At 38.8% G+C, this 20,314-nt stretch overlaps 1 protein-coding gene across 2 annotated transcripts in view; it reads right to left on the bottom strand.

Moving 5' to 3' along the window:
- Window positions 1-1,127: 1,127 nt before the first annotated feature.
- Window positions 1,128-20,314, bottom strand: part of LOC129716556 (alpha-2Db adrenergic receptor) — a 566,678-nt gene continuing 547,491 nt past the window's right edge. The window contains exons 4-5 of one of the 2 annotated variants that reach the window (XR_008726654.1): window positions 13,976-15,807; window positions 1,128-13,820 (exon numbers count right to left, since the gene is read on the bottom strand). Coding sequence is in view for 1 of the 2 variants with exons in the window: in XM_055666388.1 (XP_055522363.1) it covers window positions 14,785-15,807 (1,023 nt within the window). In the remaining variant the exon portion in view is untranslated. Of the gene's footprint in view, window positions 15,808-20,314 lie in introns of both variants that reach the window. The other variant, XM_055666388.1, reaches the window with a different exon arrangement.

Genomic DNA, 20,314 nt, shown 5'->3' on the forward strand with positions numbered 1-20,314 from the left:
CAGGCTAGCGGGGGGTAGAGGCAGGCGGTCCAAACGGCGCGAATGGGTCGACAACGTTAAACCTTCGGAATGAAAAATCTTATTTGACAGCTGCAATTTTCCGCGTCATTCGTCAGGACGATTTTGTGCGATTTTTATGGCCCAAGAAGGACGTTCGCCATTTTCTTTCCCTCAATCGCTCTTTGCTTCCTAGCGCTGGATGTCTGCAGTTGCCCCTTTAATAGTTCAGTGCTACTTTATTATCTTATTCTCCTCCGGTGCCAAACGGTAATGATGCCAGCAGAGTGGCAGTTGAAAAGCATTCTCGGCTCCTCCAAGCTGAATCTAATTTTCAATTCCATTATGCTGGTCTCGATTTTTGTAACCTCTCACTTCTGAGTCCTTTGTAAAGTCACTCCTGAGATGAACGTTAGAAATAAATAGAATGCGATCATCGCGTTAACCAAACGGTGACTAGTCAGGACATTTTGGATAAAATAACACCAAAGTTCATGATTATGCGTCTGCCAGAAGAGAAAAAAAAAGACGGTTGATAAACTTTTTCCTTCTCAACATCGGCATCAAATCCTGAGATGAGCATAGCTTACCGCTGAATGACAGCTCTCAATTCGGAGCGAACTGACTGACGGTGGGAAGAAAAGTGGATTTAATTTCCATTGTCCGACTGCGGCGATGTCGCATCATTTCAATGGGACAATTCGCATCAAAATGTTGACACTAACAAGCACAAGAACTTTCGATGGCGAAAAAAGCTAAAATTGTACATTATCGAACGCACTGCTGCTGCTGTTGCTACTGCTCTTTATTTCCAGTAAACATTCAACTTTTTCAATTAAGGAAACTGCCACATTACAAAAGGTAATTGAAAGCCTGCTGCCGAACGGTTTTTTTTCTCAGTTCGCGGGACAAAGCAAAGCTTTACCTGGATGTCGATTCCAATTTCAATCCAATTGTTAAATAATACCGCAGTGGAATTTGATCGTGCTAGAGCGACTGCGGGAAGAGGCACTCTGTACAGAACCTCATAATATTGAACAACACAATGATGACCTGTTCAAGATTCCGCAGAGCTTCCGTCACGGTTGAAAGCTGTACCGAGTGGGCAACCTTGCCCCCCCCCCCCCCCCCCGAACCTTCATCATTCCACAAAAAGAGCACAAAAGCAAACGGAAGTGAAAAAAATCAAATTAAAAATTTCATTTTTTCCTCCGTATATGTCGCCTTATCAGGGTTGGACCTCACACACAAAAGCGGGGGTGCCGTGAATCCGCTAAGCTTTGCCCGTCCGGACGGGACTGACCTTTACGGTTCCGAACGCATTTTTTTTTTATTCTTCGTTCTGCCCAGGTCAGCTTTTCACAAACTCTTGCTTCTTGGTTCATCATTTCTAGAGCTCAACAAGAATGGTTTCGCGTTTCAAATATATACCTCAAACAGGCTGAGAGCATTCCCTTCCAGGAGAAGCTCGCTTCATCAGACGAATTTCATTTACAGAAAGATTACCTTGTGTACAGTTTGAAGTAATCGAATACAGGGGGCGAAAAGCGAAAACAGCCCTCTTTTTTTTGCTAGATTAGACCGGTTGAATGTTGCAACTGGTTTTGTGGAATGACGTCGTGGGTCATTTAATCGTCTGATTTTTTTTAACGTTTTTAATGGAAATTTATAACTTTTACATACTTGCACATTTTCTTTGGGTAAACTGCAGGTGAAATTATTGTGAATTAATAAATTAATAGTCAAAAGAAGCCCTGCAAAAAATTTCGTTTGAATGATTCTGGAAAGAGATCATCAAAAACTTTTCACACAAGCTTTACCTTCAGGACATCAACCGACGATTAGTGTCTTTATTTGATGTCTGTGCATGGTGTACTGCAGGAAAAAAATCCAAAACGGGGGAACTCATCTCCGAAACCAACTGGTAACGGCAAAAATTGAAAAATGAAATTCTATGTGAATTTCAGGAATCGTGAAAACAATGAAATGATCAAAGCTTGGGCTTAGAGATGCTTCTGGAAGTTTAGAAAAATGATCAACAAAAATATCCTAAATTAGGCTCAGTATCACAATGAAAGGTTTTGAGCGATTTCAAACTTGTTTATACTAAAACTGCTGAAAAAATGATGAAGAAGTAATGTGGAAAAAATGATTTTAGTTTGAAACCACCGAACAGAAGATGAATGAGGCTCATTGTTTTGGAAAAACACTCCAAACTGCTAGAATAATGTACCAAAATTATGGTTGGAAAGCTGAAAAAGATAACAAAAACAAAACGTATTTAGAACTATCGAAAAAGTTTTCTTCTGGTTAGAAATTATAAAAACATCCATTACATAACATCACAAACACAAACGTCAAACTATATCACACAAACAGACCTAAAATTACTGCAAAATACCTCCTAAGATCCTTAGCTATTACTGAAGAAAACATACATATGAGCCATTGCGGAACAGAGTGGTCTATGTGCCATCGAGCAAATTTTTCAGGAGTAGCAATTTTCGAAAAATCTCTGAATAAAATTCGGTTCAACGGATTCTTTCGAACAAAATGTCCTAATACAAACGTTTTGAAGTGGTTCAATATGGGAATACATTAAATTAATAGTTTTCTTGCGAAATTAGTGATTTTATCTCAACAATGTACATAGACCACTCTGACTTCATAGATTAATTCACTGTAACCCTAGAATCGTTTCGGAACAGAGTAGTCTATGTACACAAACCAGGTGAATGACAATGAAAATGACGGTAACTCGTATAAAATAACTAGTGTCACAGGTTATATGATACATATAGCATGTCATATGTAAGATGTCACGTGTAACATTACATTACATTACGTGTAACATGTTACATATGACGTGTGACATGTACAAAACAAGTGACATGTTACTTATCAGATGTAATATGCTACATGATACGTGTTACATGATAGTATTACTCCGATTTATATACAGAGACCACTCTGTTCCAAAACAGAACGGCCATTCTGTTTCGGACGAAATTTCAACACGGTATAAATCAGCTTCAAAGTTCGATTTCTCGAAATTTTCTTAATCTCACAACTTCACCTTCTTGAGTAGATGCGGTTAATGCAAAAAACACATTTTCGAAAAAAATGGTCTTTAGACCACTCTGTTCCGCAACGGCTCATATATTGAACCTAAAAATGCCGAAGAATGCCTCTAAATGCGAAGAATGTTTCTTCGAATTGGATTTAGCTTCGCCAAACAATAATTATAAATTTTACAGAGAGCAAGAAAAGAAAATTATCATGAATTGATCTCAAAAACGCTTCTTAGACTAAAAATGACAGCGGAGAAAATTATTTTACATCATGCACAGAACCACCGAGACGATCAGGACATGAGTTCCCGTTAGTTCATGATTATATAGTGGAAATTCATATTTTTGTACCAGCAGGAGTTTTGAATAAAAGGATGGATCAAAATAGTGGTTTAAGCCCAATTTAAAAAAAATTTGAAGCAAAAACGATAAGAATTGGATATAAAAATACTCGTGAAACATCTCAATTGGATAAAGGAGCGAAAAAGAAAAGCGAACCTTAAATTCGCCGAAAATGACTGTGAACCGTTCAACTGCAACGGTATAAACGATACAAACAAAAACGATCTCATATCAGACTTGAATTGCTAAAATCACCTATTTGAATACAACGCATCTCGTGAACTGCCGATATTCGCATAACAGTTCTATGTAAAAGTCCAATGTTTTTTTTTAGCGGAAATGGGTCCATTTTGGCATGCTCTTCAAGAATAGACATTAAAATCGAGGTTGTGAGAATCACACCTTACTTTTTTAATGGATATTCTTGAAAAGCATGCCAAAATTGACCCATTCTCGCAAAAAATGAGAAAACACTCAAATTTCACAGTGGACTATTATGCGAATAGCGGCTGTAAAGTGGTCTTAAATTCTACTCAGGTTCGCCGTAAATCATTATTTATTTCGTGAATCAGGGTAGACTAGTTCTGTGCTCCGCCACGCCGCGCCGTCGCCGCCGACACTTTTACACACGCCGCCGCCGCCGGTAATTTCGAGTCGGCGCGCCGCCGAGGATATTTTTATCGCGCTGATAGTAATTTCTTTGCTGATGGCTAAATTGTTTGTTTACTTGATTCCTAACCATTTTTATTTCTTTTTTGACATCCTGTCAACCCGGATGAACATATTTTTATTTATTTATATTAAATTGAAAATCCGAACATGAGAGTGAACACATTACACGCATTATTTTAGAAGTGGTAATTGGTGTCACGCCGGTACACGCCGCCGCCGCCGCGTGAGAAATACCAACGGCGTCACGCCGGCGCGCCGATGGCCGCCAAGGTAAAATAATTTCAACGCCGCCGCCGCCGATGATATGGTCGGCGCACAGGTCTAGGGTAGACTACATACAGTTATTGTTTACATGTATGATAAATTATTCATTTTGTCTTCTGTTCAAAGCTCTTATTACTGCTGCCCTAAACATAGTAACGTCAATGTGTACACAATATTGATTATATTTTGAATTTCGAGCAGAGTTCGAGCAGTTTTGATCCGTGATTTGAAAATTAGAAGACAACGATAGATTTTTTTTAAATCACGTTTTTCTCAGATTGTACATAAAAACTAGTACAGCTAAATATCCCAACAAAAAAATCATGACAATATTCAACTGTAGATAAAAAGATTTGAGGGGGTATATTGCCGTTCTACGCATATTTGTCCCATGTTTCAAATCAAGCAAACAAGAAAAACGATATTCAAGTTTAACGATACTTTTACGGATTGCGTCTTTGTGACAAATGCAATTATGAGTTTCTAACCAGTTTCACCTGGAAATAGACTGTTTTCAATAAATCTAGTCGATTTTTTTCAATATAACACTCTTTTTTAACAAAAATATCCACTAGGACAATGCCGAAAATTTTACCATCTAGTAGATTATTTCTGTGCATATCACTCCCACCACGTGCATTAGATGTTTCCCAATCCGTGTGTCGATTCGGCATTATTAGGAGGATGTCTTCGGGCTTGCAAATGTAGAAAAGAGAAGAAGCTGTTTTTCACGTAGGAACACGTCTAACCGCACATTCTGCGGAAACTAAGCCCAAGGTGTAACTTCGGAATGAAAGATTTCAAACGGTGATACTGATGTAACCACATGATTGATAAAATGATGGACAATTTTGTGATTCCTCAGTTATCATTATCATTTCAATATTAAACAGTGAAAATTTCATAAAAGTTCCAAGGTCGAATTTTCACGAACAATGTACCAATCACATGCGAGCACGCCTGGCACAGACTTCATGAGTAGACACCAACTGCTTGCTGTGATATCCGGTATAGCAGTGGCAAAAATAAAAAAGACAGAATCTCCCCGTCAACTAATGTTCGCTTCCATGAGCTTAGACTGATTTGATGTCTTGAAGGTGAAGCTTTTTTGGAAAGTTCGTAATCACCTTCACTATCAGACAAGAAATTTCTTCAGAAAACATGCTGGCACAGGCAACAGTTCTGTACCGAGCAATGTATGAATAGAGCGCTGGTCACTCGTCGTCTATCAGTGCAGTAGAACTCTATATTCATTTGTGTTTGAATTGTGGCTTATGTCCACGCCACGGTCCATACAATTTTTTAGAATTTATATGGGCAGTTGTCCCCGGAGGGGGAGGGGGGGGGGCAAAATCGTTAAAAAGCTGTCCACGTGGTATGTGGATGGCCCCGAACTAGTTTTAGTTCCAAGTCGTTTAAGGTGTAGCTTTATGAATTGAGGCTGACGACCCAGATACTTGATATTACTACCCAAGTACTTAGAAGCTTAGTACTGCTTAGATCATGATCATTATATGACGGGCACATGCTCCGGTCATATTCCGGTTGAGCTGATTGATGGTTGATGATGATGAGATGTCGAGCTTAAACCGTGCCAAAAGTAAAACGAGCTCAAATCAAACAGAGCCTCGAAGGAAAATATAAAACTATTGTAGTTCTACGTCAACTATGCGGTCGTGTCTTGGATACCACCCTCCTACCATTTTATACAGACGTTCGTGTCTGCACTACACAAACAGCGTGTTCCGGTTACAGCTCGAATTCGCGACTACGAAGCTCAAAAAGATTTTGAAGGCTACTCACACTCACGTAAACTCTCATATAGATTGTCAGAATATGCGTGTTGACAAAAGCAAAAATATTTCTTTCCTTTAATCTCTTATGCAAAAAACCAAACAAATATCAGCAGCTTCGTAGTCCCGAATCCACTGAAGACAGTTCTACTCTCTATTTTTATTTGTCTATGATGGTTGTCGGGTGATTGCTATTCAAAAAGGCTGTGAGAAGAAGAAGCGCAAGAACTGCTCGGTACCTTGCCGATAGCCTGCGTGCAAAGAATAGCAAACTTGGCAATAGAGCGACTGTGCACTGAAGGATGTGAGTATCGCATACCGAATGTTATATACAATGACACATGCTATCGTCGACATGGGAATAAGGTGAACAGCAAAAAAAAACCTTCGTGTATGAGGAACTAGACGGCAACATTATAGTCGCAATATATTTTATCTGTCGGCTGTCTTTTTTTTGCCAATACCAACACTGTCATAGAGAGACGTTCTCGGATGTCATCAAAAAACTGTCATCGCTCATTACATTTTTTCCCCTGACCAAGTGTCGTAGAATTGCATAAACTTCGGCGTTGTTTCAAAAAAATTAAAAAAAAACTTACTAGGCATCTTCCAGTTTGAAAACTTCCTGACACCTAGAAATTCGATTCATGTACTCCCCTGCTCGCGAGCACAATCAACCGAAGACAACTGTTCCAAAATGCATATTCCAAATAGGGTATCGGTCTACTTCGGTAGCGGTTTGCTTCTGCTGGTTTTGCATTAGACTGCTGTAAAAACTTACCGAAGTAGTCCGATACCCTACACGTTCCAGTATGCGATACTTTACAGATTCGTCGCCCACTTTCAGCTGTCGGTGCACGAAGCAAAACCGGGTAGATGAAGGAAGCATTATCGTTTTCGAGCCCATTTTTTCAAGCACTCCTTTTAGTCGAACAACTTTAGTCCAGTACTCCTACTCGCAAGCAGGAACTCGCGAAATTTTTAACAGTCACTGAGTAGCAAGACAAAAGAGTTCCTGTGTGCCAGCACAGCAGCAGCAGCTACTCCGGCGGGTGAATGAAGAATAAAGAGTATCTCGAAAACGTGCGAGCAAAAGCGTAGCATATGTCTCGTTTTTAAGCAGAAAGGAGTAGAAAGTGTTTGCTTCTCGCTTCGCGCACCGCAACGCTGATTACAAGTCCACGTACGCGAGAAAAAAAGTGACCGCCCGGAATCTAATCGGTTAATAGCTTTAATTTATTTAACATATTCTACCTAAACCTAATCTTCTCAAATCGGAGAGAAACAAAACTTTTGATATCTACCGCTAAGCCAAATTTGAAAAGTTGATTTCTTTTTGCACCTTACTGTTTATATTATGCGGTAAACAACAAATGTTGTTCTCGAATTGACCATTGACTGAACTCTGCAACACTTTATTTGTAGAGCACGCGGGTTGCACGGTAAGCGCTATCGCTAAAGATAGCAAGAAAACACTTAATCTTTTACGTGGTTTTATTCTATTCTCTATTTTCAATACTCATCCGCACTCATGTCCTTATTACAACGCAACCCATATTGAGTGTGAGTGTTGTAAGCGCGCAAAACCACTGTTTTTTTCGTTCCGTATTGCAATGACTATCATCATTGATTTCGGTTACACATCGGAATATATATAGTTTGCTTGTCTTTCAGTCACGCGCACGACAAACGAAATTTACTCAAATTGCCTTTTTCCCAAGCAAACTCTGAAGCTGAGGTACACTAAAATTTGTTATTTTTTTGTGGGTAGCAACGCAAACACTCCTGTTCTGACTACAAATTACCTTTGCTTTTAGTCCTCCACTCACCTCCTCTCGCCTGGTATGAAGCCAGTCGTAAGGAAATCAAAGCTAACTGCGTCCTAACTAATATTCGGCACACGTGTTAAATTAGCACATGGCTATAGGTTCTGATGCAGGTGCATCGACAAAAACCGCCAAAAACGTAATAAAGGGCGGAAGACCCATTTAAGATGTAAGAAAGACGTAGTATCGAAGATATCAAGCATGTAAATGAAATCTAAAGTTAGCCAAACCACTGCCGGTTGATTATGAACGTCATTTTATAGTTACATGTCCCATAAGTTCTGTAATGTCATGGCATTACCATCAAAATTAGGTTGTCAAGTGATGAAATAAGGCAGTACCTGTTGTAGTTCATTGAGGATAGACTATGAAAGAGTCAAGAAAATAATGGGAGTTATAAACTTTTTTGCTCGAGAAAATAAGCAGTTTGGTTTTTTTTAAGTATGAAACAATTTTTATATGCATTGAAATTGTAATTTTTCAATAGTACAGTTATTCGATAGCAAAAAGTTGTTTGTTTATTAAAAATATCAATTACGACCGAAGACGTTAATAACGAACATTTACAGAAAAATTTAAGAAAACCGGCTGTAGCTCACCAAAGCCATTGTATGCAAAACATCATATCGAGTTTCAAGTTTAGCTTATAGCGCGTGACAAGCCGCACTTGAAATCTATCCAACTTTCTCCCTATTACTCAAAGCAAAATGTACAAAAATGTTCTCAAGAAGTTGTACTCAAAGATAAAGCAATATAATTTTTTTTCGATATTTTTAAAAATAGAGAAGATATTTAACCTACACAAGACATGCTGCACATATTGTACCCCAAAATAATTCTTTAAGTATACTACGACGTTCAAGATGTACGGAGGAAGGAATAATTATTTTGCTGATACGTGAAAATTTTTACTGTTTCAAAAAAAGTTAGAGTATAAGATAAACCCATTTCCGTTCAACAATTATACTTGAAAATTTTCACGATGAAATTATTCAGTAAGGTACAGATTGATCTTTAATTTGCAATACAGTTTGTGTTAATTATGTTTATACTTGATAAGTAATGAGAGTTTGAAGTTCATTTTTTGAGGTAAAAACTGATTTGTCTCCGCCGGGATCGGGTTATGCTATTGGCCATTATTTTTTAACATTATGTAAAATCTGATCAACAGTTTTGATTTAAAATATTTTGATATATCGACATAAAGTTTTCAAAGTTTTAAGAATTAAGCAGAGGTTTATCTTCTATCCTGCAAATGCGCCACAGTAAGCCAACTTTTTTTCATTCTTATCAAATAATATTTGTTCACTTATGTAGAAGAAGACGAAAACAAAGAAGTAGACAAAGCTGGTGGTGATGGGATAAGGATTGTTATGTTGTTACGCAACACTATAAAAGGTTTCTGTGATGTAACGCAGATGACAGATGTTTCATGCGTGTGAAGTTATATCGGAGTATTAGAGAGGGATTTGAACTATCAGTGATTAAAAGAGGAAAGTACTTCGTTATTCCAAGCTTTGCTAATGTTAATAACAAATTGCAGAGACTAACTTCTGCATGTGTGAATATTTTTTTGAGCAATCCAGTATTTTTTCATGAGCAATGGTTTTTGTAATTTGTTTTTTTCTCAATCACATTCATTTTAATTTATTTTGTAAGTTTAGTTCGAATATAATATATGTAACATCAAACAATTGAGAAAATGAATAATTATTCATGTCATGAAATTTAAAAAAAAATAAATCGTTAGAAAACAATTTTCGAAAATAAACAAATAATGGAGAAAAAGTCTTTAGATATTGAAGAAAACAGCTGTGCAGTGGATCCGTATAAGAAGCGAGATGCAGATTCGTTTTCGAGTAAGCAATCAATCCACGATCTACTGAACGAAGGATTTATCGCAGCTTAGATAATTAATTAAGTTTTAAACCAGCGCTGGCCATCTGCATCGAATTGTCTGTCGATAGTGTCATAGTTACATCTTGAACTTCAACTCGATATAAAAAAAAATTAATTTTAGATTAAATACCAACTTTTAATAGTTCAAAATGCATTTGTGACGCTTTTAATCTTCGTTTTCGAGCACTTCAGCTGTCAAAATCGATGCTAAGGCATTCGAGTAGTGATACACGTGAAAACTACTCGAATGCATTTGAATTGATTTTGACAGCTGCGGTGCCCGAAAAGGAAACAAATGATTTTCAACTGGAAGCGAAAGTTAATAGCGTCACTATAGCCTGACAATTTTCAATTGAAAATGATATTGTCAAACCCTGGTCTAAAGTCTACGTCACCGTACAACAAGATTAGTAAACGCCGTGTATTGACTGCACTTGCACCTTGTGTTTGAATGGAATATTTCAAAAACAAAAGTAAAAAAAAAATATATTAAAATGAGACCCACCCGAAACGCGCCTAGTCAAACCTCACCACTGCACAGTGGTTTAAAATACAAATTTCGCGAACTTAATCCTGTAGTGGCTGAGTTTTTAATTTTAGGACTATTGTGTCTTCGAAGCAATTATTTGTATTGAAATTGCCCACATTACGGTATTATGTAACAACAACCATAGCCTACTATGGTAGAAATAAAATTTTTAACTTTCTTGTTTCAGCATGAAACTCAAAGCTGTCTCCAGGAAAGTTGTAGATTATTTCATTACAAACAACTTTGCCAACGAGACTGTTTCTCTATGTACTGTAGATTTTGGAAAAAATTAAGTTTCATATGACAATGTCCGTAAATTCAGTTTTTCGCTTCTAACTTTTTTGTTTGATTTTTTTTCTAAATAAAATGTTCTAGAGAGTTTTAGGTCTTATCATGTTCTAAAAATTTTATGAAGACACTGTACTAAAATTCTCTTTGGTTTTAAAGATATAAGCAATTTCATAAATAATTTACCCATTTTCCTACTGCGGATTGGAGGAAAAGGGGGACGCCCGGATGCATACACTGACCGCCATTTTTTAGTTTCAGGTTAGTACTACAAAATGGTGAAAGAGTTACTCGTCCGACTAGTCACAATTTTGAGTACGAGCATTTAACATTTTTGTAGTTTTGGACATTCTTCCTTCAGTGTAAGGAGGTAACATCAGAGTTATACGTTTTTGAACGATTTGTGTAAGCATATGTATGAGCATATGTGATTGAATATGTAAGTGTGTGTATGTATGTGACGTATGTATGTGAAAAAATGGGTGTACATGTGATTTGTATTCAGATTTAAATTTCTAATTACTGCTTACTTGTGAAATTTGGTTAATAATTAGTGCTTTGACAACTGACTAATTACCTTGCGCGTTTCTCCATACATCAAATAACCCGCGTTTATTGCAATATACCGACGTTTTGAACGATGCAAATTTTTATTAAACTCAAAAAGGCAAAACACTGAATACTGCTAGGATTATGAGTATTCTTGGTGAATGTGTGGGTTACCAGTGTAAATAACGTCAGTAAGCGATAGTGAAAACCATAAGCCATGGGAGATAGACTAATACTAATTTCCCCTCTTATTTTGCACTTATGGATAATTTCAGAGAATATAATTGTACCTATTGTTAAAAACTTCAGTAGGTTATCGGACTACTTCGGTAGCGAACAGCATTTTTAAGCAAAACATATAAATATATTCTTACTTCTTCTTCTTCCAGAAACGTATAACTCTGATGTTATCTCGTTACACTGAAGGAAGAATGTCCAAAACTACAAAAATGTTACAAGCTCGTACTCAAAATCGTGACGAGTCGGACGAGTAACCCTTTCACCATTTTGTAGTACTAACCTGAAACTAAAAAATGGCGGTGAGTGTATGCTTCCAGGCGTCCCCCTTTTTCTCTAATTCGCAGTAGAAAATTGGGTGAATTATTGTTGAAATTGCTTATATCTTTTGAACCAAAAGGAATTTCAGTACAGTGTCCCCATAAAATTTTCAGAACATGATAAGACCTAAAACTCTCCAGAACATTGTATTTAGAAAAAAAAAATCAAACAAGAAAGTTAGAAGCGAAAAACTGAATTTACAGACATTGTCATATGAAACTTAATTTTTTCCAAAATCTACAGTACATAGAGAAAAAGTCTCGTTGGCAAAGTTGTTTGTAATGAAATAATCTACAACTTTCCTGAAGACAGCTTTGAGTTTCATGCAGAGACAAGAAAGTTAAAAGTTTTATTTTTGCCATAGTAGGCTATGGTTGTTGTTACATAATACCGTAATGTGGGCAATTTCAATACAAGCAATTGCTTCAAAGACACTATAGTCCTAAAGCAAAGGACTTAGCCACTACAGAATTAAGTTCGCGAAATTGGTATTTTAAACCACTGTGCACTGTGCGTGTTAGCTTTCGAACCGGTTCTGCACTACTACGCACCCCTCCGATCAGTAATGATGTTGCGATACCTAAAAACTATCAACGAGAAACCTTAGCCTTTCGCGCGCTTGGTGGCATTTACTCTTGCTGCCTTTGCTACTAATAACGTGTTTAAGGTGAATTTAGTAACAGACAAAATTTATCCTCTAATACCTCGCGAACCGATACCGCTCTCTGTATGCATGGCGTATGTGAGCGCTGACCTCGAATGTGTGTGTGGGGTGACGGCAGGGGAGAGTGATCCAGTTCTGTTGCGCATTGTTGCTCTAAAGTAGGGGCTTGGAAGTCCAACACAAAACGGTAGTAAATATATTTATTGTTATATATGACGTCATGACACACTGCATTCTGCCAATATTATTTAGCTTTTCTTTTTTTTTGTTTTGATTTTGTTTTGTTTCACCTAACAACATCAATGGTAGTTGTATAAAAAATAGTATTTTTTAATAGTATTCGAATAGTCTACTTACCTTTTTGTGTTTTTTTTTTCTCTTGATCTAGTTGGCGGTAGTCGCAGTTTGTTTAATTTTTTCTCTGTTTTTTGTTTTATCTAAATAGACACTAATAAATCGCTCGTTTTCATCCACGTCCCTCCTAAAACACCAAAATCCGAGTATCCTCCGTCCCCGGGTAACTATATTGTATTCGTGTGAAGAAAAATATACACCTAGCTGCTGTTGATTAATAATTGTAAGAATTTAGAATTCTATTCCTCAAACTAACTTTTATTTATAGCTTCTTTTTTTTCTAGTTTTTTTTTTTAAATCTGTTTCTGCAGGCTTTAACTACAGCCTAAGAAGACCGCCTAAGGTTGCGCACCGTCACCTTCCCGGGACCAGACTGGGGGAAATGTTCCGACTGTACAGGTTTGCCAGCTTTTTTTTCTCGACTTCAACATTTCCCTATCCCGGTGCAAAATCCGGTCCCCTGGTGGAAGGGATCAGGCAAAATTTTCACTTGATTTCTTTCATAGGTTTTTTTACGTTGGCTTTTCGAAGGCCAACGGAGCCATCACAAACAACAACATGCCTTACGTTCGTGTCGTCTTTTTTTAATATAGTTTTGTTCTTGTAAAAGTATTGGTTTGCACACAGTTTACTCGGTAACACTTACTATAATATTGAAAACTATACTTTTTGTGAGTGTGTGTGTCTGTTTTTTTTTACGTTTGTGTTAGACAAATCGGTTGTATAAGAATCACTATATCCTTTTAGGAAAATAACACTTATGTACAGAACGAGCTTTTTTTTGATTACCACTTGTTAAAATTTCCTCTAGTAGAACACTAACAATCGTTTTGTTTTTATTTGATTAGGTTATGTACAGATCCTGTGGATCCCCGACCCCGTGAGATTGACCCACAAGGGCATGGATTTATTGCTTGATTAAAACACGGTTTCGTTTTGGTTTATGAATGCTGCTTGCACTAGTTACTCTAGCTCACTGTTTGAATGTTTTGGTGAGTGCGAAACGATGACGAACTGCTGAAGTTGTATATGTACAGACTATTTACAAGCGGACAGGAGACGGCTGGTAGATTTTTGTTTTACTAGATAGGGGCACATTTGTAGTCCACCAGTCGGCTCCAGTCTCAGTTATAAAAATTCTAATTGTTTATTTTTATACCGGTATTCACCTGCCAGAGTTTGTTAATTTTTACACGATTCTCCTCGCTCCTCTACTTCCGTTGCGTATTCGGCCTTATCCTTAAACGTGAGAAAAGTACTACACATATTTTGACTCGATTTGTTCTGCTATAAGTATTATTCGAAACCTACCGCTAGTAATTTGAAACTCAAGAGTGAGATAACTATTATTGCTTACGTGCTATCGTTTGTTTCCTAGTGTATGTCTCTGTCTCTCTTTCGTGGAAGAGGGTTAGGTCCCACAGCCTTCTCAAAACCGGGTCCAGCCCTGCTGATAAAAGTAGGAAGCGGGAGCGGGCGGTACAGTTCGGGTGGGGGAAGATTTTGGAGTTTATTTCCTAGACGATTCGACATCTAACCTTGAAAGTATAGATAGTGTACTTCGTATAAAATTTGCGAGTTTTATTTTGCTTAGTCTTTCTAAAAGATAAATTCTTCTCAGCCAGCATCCTGGCGGCGGGTGGGACTTGATACTACGATGATTGGAAATGCCCCCTGTTTTGAGGCCTACGTATGTTTTTTTTCTTCATTTGTATGTTTGCGTGCGTGCGTGTATTTGTGTGTGTGCGTACACTTGGTGTTTTAGTCTTAGGTTGTCGGCGTCACCGACTAGTTTTGTTTCAGTATGAACGCAGGGACGATAGCTTCAGTGAAGCAGTTGGCCATTCTGTTGAGGGGGTTATCGGAGGTAGCCTCCGCGGTAACCTCCACCACCAAGCTGTGCACCGCTGACCGCCCGCTCCGTAGCTTTTTCGATACTCCGGGAAACGCAGCGATAGCAGCACACATAAGCCAAACATCACTTGAACAGAATTCGTCGGAAAGCCCGCCGGAAGTCCTTGTTAAATATAGTGTAAATGGCCGGATTCAAGGCCGAGTTCATATATCCCAACCAAAATGCTAGCGAAAATGCAATATCCGGTATGTGACAGTCCTTGCAAACGGGCACCAGAATATACAGGAAGAAGAAGGGCAGCCAGCAGGCTATGAAACTGCCCATGATTAACCCCAAGATCAGGGTCGCCCTCTTCTCCTTCTTCCTCGCTATCCTTCGTTTTTCTTTCTCCGGATCCCTTGGCTTTGGCTTGGGCAAGGCAGGTTCCATTTCGCTGCATGCACTGTCTGTCGCCCGGGCAGATATCGAAATCGTCTGTTGGCCCACCCCAATGCCCGCTCCAGCTCCCGCACAGTTACTCTTGGTATTGTTGTTCTTGTTTCGACCTCGGCCTCTCTGACCGAAAATCGGTTGACACAGCCTGAATTTCAGTGGTTTCACCACAGCACACCTACTGACCACACCCGAGTCCGAACTGGACGGATCGAACTCACTGACCATGTCCGTCTCGATACCGACCGAAAGTGCTCGGTTCCGTGCAAGACCACCCGGACTTATCGTTGCTCCCGAATTAGCGGCTGCTCCGTTGTTACCCCGAAGAAGCGGCAGGGCCGTTAGCCCACCACCCGGTTTGACCACTTTCAGTGTATCCTTCATTTCCTGCATCACTGCGGCATGATCGTGATCCGCCGCTTCACTGGTGGACATGTCCGAGGCGAAGTCACATGTCACCACCGGAATGGCCATGGTTGTCCCACTGGCTCCACCGGCGCCCCCAAGGCCTCTGGGCGGTGGTTCTATCGTTGCTATCTGCTGCTGGTGGCCGGGGTTGTTGTTTAAGCTATTGTTGTTGTTGTTACTGTTGGCAGCGGCATGCTGACCGTTGACGCTGGTAGCCGTAGGGGCTACGGCGCCGGCCGACACGGATGAGGCACTGGGGAGAGACGGCATCGGATTGGTGCCGATAGGACGAGTGAAACTGGTGTCCTGCAATGAAAGTCACACAAATAGAATTACATTGGGTCTAAATTAGTTGTATAACACTGATCGATAAAAGCGAAATATAATTATGCCCTAGACAGGCTGGGGAAATGTACTGGTACGCTACAGTATTCACACGACAGTAGCAAGATTTTTGTGATTACCACTGTGGAATGAAACACTACGCGACAGTAGCCACTACCGAAGTTTCATACGATCTGCTTTATCTCTTGCTTTTTGTCACGAATTCAATATGAACAACAATTCTCTCGCTTACTTCTCTTTATATTGTTGTCATTGTATAGACAGTCTCTGGCTCGTGTGTTATTGACTTTAGCTGTCTGTGCTATTTATTGCATTTATTATGAATTGAAGTGGAATCAATTTAGTTAGCATCGATTTTTATTTGGCTCCGAGGACGTTAATTGAATTTGTAAGATTCATGCTTTCATTGTCCTGCTTTTGCTGAAACATATTAAATTTAGATGAGACTTCCGCTACAGCGAACTATTTCCGAATGAAAAAGTTTAGAAGTTGGGATTCAAATCTTCTGGTATACACGATTTCGGCAGTACATATATGGAAATCCTTTATTTCCCATCTTATTACTGTGTTAAACTGTTGCATGATTGCTAATTATTGTCATTCGCACAATGCGACAGTCACGATATCGAAGCGGCCGGAGATCGGCACAAAAAGAGAATCATTAACCGTCCGTGTTGGCTTCTCATCACACGATTCTCTCAAATAGAGAAGCGTACAGTTGAACGCTGCTGTCGCAGTCTGCAAGAGAGGCAACAATTCTTTTCGATACGGTGTCATGCAAAAATGTCAACTGTTCGACACACTGGCCCTAGAGTTCAAACTGGAAAAACATAACATATTAAGGTTATTAATCATGATCGGAACAGTCCGAAAATGTACCATGGTCGTAGCAATTTTTGTAAGCGAAATTTCTCCACTATTTAATGAAACAAATATATCAAACATTCAACAAAAAAATCAACGACTTTTCCTGATGCTCTTCAGAAAGTTTCATTAGGATTGTTCAAACATTACTGTTAGTACTTGAAAAAATTTTAAAAATGATTTATTTTCGAACACAATTTCCCCTTACAATTGCTCTCATGCTTTGTTTGCAAGCAGTGATAATGAGTCAAACATTCACTGATTTCAGCTTATTTTTCCGTAATTTTTTGGTCTTACAGTCTACCAGCTTCTATTACATTTTTGTTTTGTCTTTCTGTTCGGGAATGGATTTCACGTAGGTACAATTCATGGAAAAGCTTTTGTTAGCAACTTTTTTTTATTGAAAATGATCATTTTGGAAACTTAAGAATAGTTTTAGGCAATTGAATTGTCTACCTAGAAATACTTGAACTCGATCGGATCTGGAATAAAATTGCTGTTCCGGTTATGATACACATTTTTCCCGATCATGGGTCCCCTATTCCAACCATGTTAAAAATTCTATGATTACACAGTGCAACATTTCTTTTTCGAAATGGCTTCTATGTATGATTTTTTCTTGTATTTTGACGCAAAAATAAATTCCCCCGAGTTTGAACACATTTCACCTTAAAGGGCAACAGTAGCGCCATTTTTATCTTTTGAGAAATCGGAAGTTTTCGATGTTTTTTCGACGCCATTTTGCATTAAGCCAAATAGCAAAATTCTAAGAGTTTGTCTACTACTTTTCTTACCCATCATTCAAAAAAACAGATCTAAAATCGGACAAAAACTGAGCTCAAAATGGTGTTTTTACGAAAACGGATTTTCACGGATTAAAATAATGCCAAGTATGTAGAACGTAAATGGTGATGCGCTAATAACTAAAAGTGGCAGTTAAATTATGTCTTGTATTGAGTACAAAAGTCTCAGGAATCTATTGGTAGGTGCCTGATCCACGTAAAATGTCAGCAACATGCCAATTTTACCCCAATTCGCCTACAATGCTGAAATTGGTTTATCTCGACGTTATATTAACTTATTTGAAAACAGTTTTATGTAATATGAAAAGTGTAAGGGATACTCAAAGATGTAGCAACAATTATGATACGGAATCGGGGTGCCTCACGGTACATGTAGTAGCCTTGAAAAAGGCCGATTACTGCAATTGAAATTTTCATTAAATTATCGCATAAATGCCTCATGGTCAGACCGCGTGCGATATCCGCTCTGACACAATATTTTCTTCGCACGTTGGAGAATGATGTAACTGGAAATAAAGGCGTGACTTCTTTATTTCCAGTTATACCATTCTCCAACGTTCGAAAAATTTAATTTCGAATGTTGCTATGCCAATGTACGAAAAATGAATTTAATTTTATTCTGGTTTAGAGCTATCTTCTGAATAGCCCCGTCTTAATTTCGAGTTACCACAGTTTGTCTCACTTTCGTAATACGGATGTACAAAAAATGGTTTCGGGAGGACATTCTGTCGAGCCGAACCGATATAGCTCTCACAAAGGCAACAAAATAACACTGTATCGTGTCGTGTTGCGGCTGAATCAAGACAATGTTCCCGTTCCCGTGTCGAATGGAAGTAGGTTGTTGCGTGTTTGATATTGCCGATGGTATACAGGAGTATGAAGGTCGAAATTCACATCACCAATAACCGTTTTGTTTTGAGACGCAATAGCGTAAGTGCTGCATTTCGCCAGGATGAGCATGCAACGTCCGTGTGGTATAGGTGCAGTCATGGAATGAATTATACATAAAACACAAAGCGCATTCCTAGTTAACTAGGTATATTCTGTCGACCTTGTTAGGGGAAGAAGCATTGAGCGATAATCAGAGGACGACATTTGGGTTTCGACGAGACTTGACAATTTTCAATAGTACAATTTTCTGCGTTTGGGCGGATTTGGTTGATTTTCCAATCGATTGCTGCAAAAATGACGGAAATCGGTTGGAAACTGATTGAGTTTAAAACGATTGAAAGTGGAAAATTTTCGTGACGCTCTCGATGTTTTCGGTTTTTGAATTGGATCCCTGTAATGAAATTGATCCCTGTGTGCCGTAAGACGTAACTCTATGTCAAAAAAAAATCTAAATGGCGCCACTGTTGCTCCTTAAGGTGAAATGTGTTCAAACTCGTGGGATTTTGTTTTTGCGTCAAAATAAATGAAAAAAACATACATAGAAGCCAAGGCTGAGGAAATATTTTTTTTTGTTGCACTGTGTTACATAAAATAATATATTCGAATAACTTCACGTCGGATTGGCTGTAAATATTTTTTTCTGTAAACTAGACAGATAGATTGTAGACAATGCATAGATAAAATTTTCATTACTTTCACTTCAAACCATAACTGACCTAGACGAGTTTACTATTCCATTGTGCCTATACTTAATAGGTTATGGACCCAGTCTGTAATGGAGTTAAGTTTTAATTTTAAGAAGGCAATCGGCGTGAAATAGTATGCAAAGGAACTGGCGGTCAATACTGAGGTAATCATCGCCCGGGAGAAGAAACAACTCCAAGAACGATTGGCCTTGGACAAAAAAAGCAAGAGCCTCCTGATTGACCGGATTTCTGAGGACCAGCTTGGGTATATTAAAGATAAAAAGACGGCGAAAAATGTCTGGATTGTCTGAAGAAGGCCTGCGAGCACGTTGGAATTGCAAGCAAGTTTATTTTGAAAAAGCAACTGCAAGAACGGAAGCTGGCTGAAGGCGAAGAAATGAAGACATTTTTACTTCGTTTCGAAAAGATTTTGTAGAAACCAAGGGTGTTGGAAGTCATCATGCGAAAAGAAGAAGTGGTGTGTCAGCACCCGCTAACGCTACCAAAATCCTATGAAGCGTTCATTACGGCCCTCGAAACGATACAATCCCAATCATCTAACACTGAAATATGTGAAAAAGCGACTCAGGGACGAGTAGATGAAGCGCGCAAATTCAAATCGATGTTTGCTGGTAAGAAGCATGGAATGGTTGCAACGACGACGAAAACCTCCGTTTGGCCTGAGAAATCCGTCTGTGAAATGTGATTGCAAGGTAAGCAAACCGGCAACCTTTCGACGATGTTGAAAGGCGGTGTGCGACTTGCCCACTCGAAAACATCCATTCACACGTGTATGGTCCGTTAACGCCAAGAACGGGGGCAATAAGCGTTTGTACGTCACGTTCATAGATTGCTTTTTTACGGTCATCTACCTTAAAGAGTCAAAGGACGTAAACAATATCGCACGCTTAGCCTTGGGGCTAATAGCGGTCTCGATCAACTAGATTAGATAAGAGAATTCGTTATTTCCAGCTCGCAAAAATCCTCGACCTGATCTGGAATTGAACCCGATATGACTACCGTGTGGCAGAGCTAGCACAGAGCAATGGGGACCACACACAGTCAAAGGACGAGGTACAATCCAAGTTTGAGGAGATTCTGCAGAGAAACCGGAGCTGATCGGTTTCGAACCAAACTCGATCGATGCTCGATTGCCTGAGGAAAGAAAGCTAGGCCGCGCTCTCTTCGTAACCAGAACGTGTCTGCTGCCCAGGGAAAGTGACG

The sequence above is a fragment of the Wyeomyia smithii genome, chromosome 1, assembly GCF_029784165.1.
Source record: "Wyeomyia smithii strain HCP4-BCI-WySm-NY-G18 chromosome 1, ASM2978416v1, whole genome shotgun sequence".
Lineage (NCBI taxonomy): Eukaryota > Metazoa > Arthropoda > Insecta > Diptera > Culicidae > Wyeomyia > Wyeomyia smithii.